Below are 2,728 nucleotides of genomic sequence, written 5' to 3' on the forward strand. Positions count from 1 at the left end.
CTATTGGGATATTCACAAGGGGTAAAACTGGGAGTGGAGCTGGCGCAAATTTATGCTTTTGTTGTAGTACAACAAACACAAGCGCATACGAAGAAAGTGCAGCGAGCCCTAAGCCAGTTGCGCAGAAGTATAGATGATTTTCCACGTGATAATAATCCAGAAGCTGATATCGTAGGAGCAATAGAGAACATACGCAATCAGTATAAACGCGTGCGCGTGCTAACTGCTGGTAAAATTCGAAACTTGGTGAGTGAAGGTAATGCGACCAATAGCAGTGGAGTGAGGGAAGCTTCCAAAGACTTGACGTTTTGAGTAGTGATCGAGCAACAAAAATGAGTATCAATCACTTGCGTGTTTGTTTGGAAGACATTTTACATTTCATGCAACCACATTGGGAGTTCGTAAATTGTCACATGGTTAGTTATTTGACAGAAAGACATTGGAAGCGCTATGTTCCAGTGGAATTGCAGAATGAAGTGCCTGATGTGGATAGCGCGCAGAAATGCATTGAAGAAGTTTTTTGGAAAAGCACCCTTAACGAAGAAGGAAGTGGGAAATTTGCAGAATTCAAACGATTGCTAGATCAATGTGAAAGCCTGCATTTGGATAAATTAAATGGGGTACTGACGCCAATGTCATCTTTGAGCACTGAGCTTGTTTTGATTGACGATGTGAAGCAAAATCTTACAATCAATGAATTTATGAGTGCAAAGAAGAGGCATGAAGTAAGTAGACACCCTTACAGAAAAGTAATTTGAAAGAATTATTCTTATTTTCCTATTTTCTAGGTAGAGCTGACTGCTACTCTAGTGGATCGTCTGATTCACAGAGTGCAGGCTCAAAACTGTAATGCAGATGTTTTCATTGTGGACGCAGGTGATGGCAAAGGTTATCTATCATCGCGTCTAGCTTTGCAGTATGGACACCAGGTGCTCGGTGTTGACTTCCAAGCATCGAATACAGAAAATGCTATGGAGAGGAATCGTAAACTGCAGGTAATTTCAACATTTCTATGAGCAATAAACTGCATTTATTTTTTTATTCAGATACGTGAACTGTAAATAACCAAATTGCAGAGCAGACGAAAAACGGGGAAATGAAAAATGGCAAACAAAATAGTATGTTAAATCATTTAAACCCAATCATTCAGACCAATGCCGCAACTCTTAGAAGGGTGTGTTTTAGTGTTGTTATTGTGTTAGGAGTGCATAAGCACCAGATTCGACAAAACTACCCCAAAACAACAACCAAATAGGCGATTTTTAACAATGAATGACTATGTGCTCAGTAGTTTTCTGCTGAGTACCTTTTTCGGGACCGAAATAGCTATAAAATCAAAACAATATTTCAGACTTGTCCGTCTTACAACCGTCTATGATGAAAAATTAATAATACGTTAAGATTTTTTTCTTTAATCGTAGCGTGCTTGGAATGGCTTGGTGAATCGTGCGGAACTACATCAACAAGGATTAACCCCTAAGCGGCGCAAGAAAAAACTCGAAGCAAATATAAAAGCTCCATTGCTGTCACCAAGAAAATCAAATGAAAGACAAGAAGCACTCTACAAAACAGCAGATGCCTTCATAACACCCGATATGAATTTAGCACATCTTTTACAAAAACAATTTACCAAAGCCAGCGAAAAATCTCTCATTTGCTTAACTGGGCTACATACTTGCGGTAATTTAGGTCCCACCTGTTTGAAACTTTTTCACGAACAGCCGCAGTGTAGACTTTTGTGTAATATTGGCTGTTGCTATCATCTGTTGCAAGAAGCCTTTGCCCAACCAGAGTACCTTGAAAATGAAACCATACCAGCATTTCAAACATCAATCGGCTTTCCTATGAGTCAATTTCTAAATGAGAAGCGTACAACACTTGGGCGTAATGCAAGAATGTTGGCCACACAGTCTTTTGAACGAGTATGCAATGAGCGTAGCACTATCAACATTTCCCTTTTCTATCGTGCACTTCTAGAAGTATTGATATGCGAAAATGCTAGCGAACTGAAACAGCAAGTACAAGTAGGAAAAATACGCAAGTTTCAAAATTTTAATGAATATATTGAATTGTGTAGCAAAAAGATTTCATCAATTGATCCCAAATTGCATTGGACTTGTGATACTGTTGATAGAGTACAAAAAAAGTTTTCAAAGGACGAGCATTACATGCATTTATTTTATTTGCTTCGCATGGCTTTTGCGCAAGTGTTAGAGGGTTTAATAATGTTGGATCGTTTGTTGTTTCTAAGGGAACTGGGATATGGAAAAAGTTATTTAGTATCGATATTCGATGCGGTTATATCACCACGTCATTTTGGAATTATAGCGATGAAGAGCGCCGATAGCGGGCCTACATAGAGGTCAGGATGTGTACAAAATCAGAATTAAATATTTTTGCAGTTTATAGTAAAACGTTTTCAGTTATATTTGAATAAAAACTATTTTTATATTGTCTTAATCCCTTTATTACTTTTGTTGTTACCAGATTCATATTACAACGTATGTATGTATTTATAACGTTCTCCAGCGCAAAATATATCACGTGACATTCTTCCTCCATAAATGTAACATAGCTGTGTCTACAAATCTGATAAATTAATTAGCAAATCGGTTTTATGAATGCTCTTACACTATATTGCAAAGAAAATTAAAAAAAATTTATTATATGATATCAGATCAAGTACAATGGTATGATTGTATTATAAAACAATATAGCATGTGGTATC

The 2,728-nt window shown here is 37.1% G+C and overlaps 1 protein-coding gene across 1 annotated transcript; it reads left to right on the forward strand.

Annotated features, from left to right (window-relative positions):
- The first annotated feature begins 201 nt into the window (after window positions 1–201).
- Window positions 202–2,460, forward strand: LOC137246455 (probable methyltransferase-like protein 25). Its single transcript, XM_067777543.1, has 3 exons — window positions 202–725; window positions 789–995; window positions 1,422–2,460. Exons 1-3 carry the CDS (start codon window positions 333–335, stop codon window positions 2,358–2,360), a joined length of 1,539 nt encoding a protein of 512 aa, XP_067633644.1. The 5' UTR covers window positions 202–332; the 3' UTR covers window positions 2,361–2,460.
- The last annotated feature ends 268 nt before the right edge of the window (window positions 2,461–2,728 follow it).

Source organism: Eurosta solidaginis, chromosome 3 (assembly GCF_040869045.1).
Source record: "Eurosta solidaginis isolate ZX-2024a chromosome 3, ASM4086904v1, whole genome shotgun sequence".
In the NCBI taxonomy this organism is placed as follows: Eukaryota; Metazoa; Arthropoda; class Insecta; order Diptera; family Tephritidae; genus Eurosta; species Eurosta solidaginis.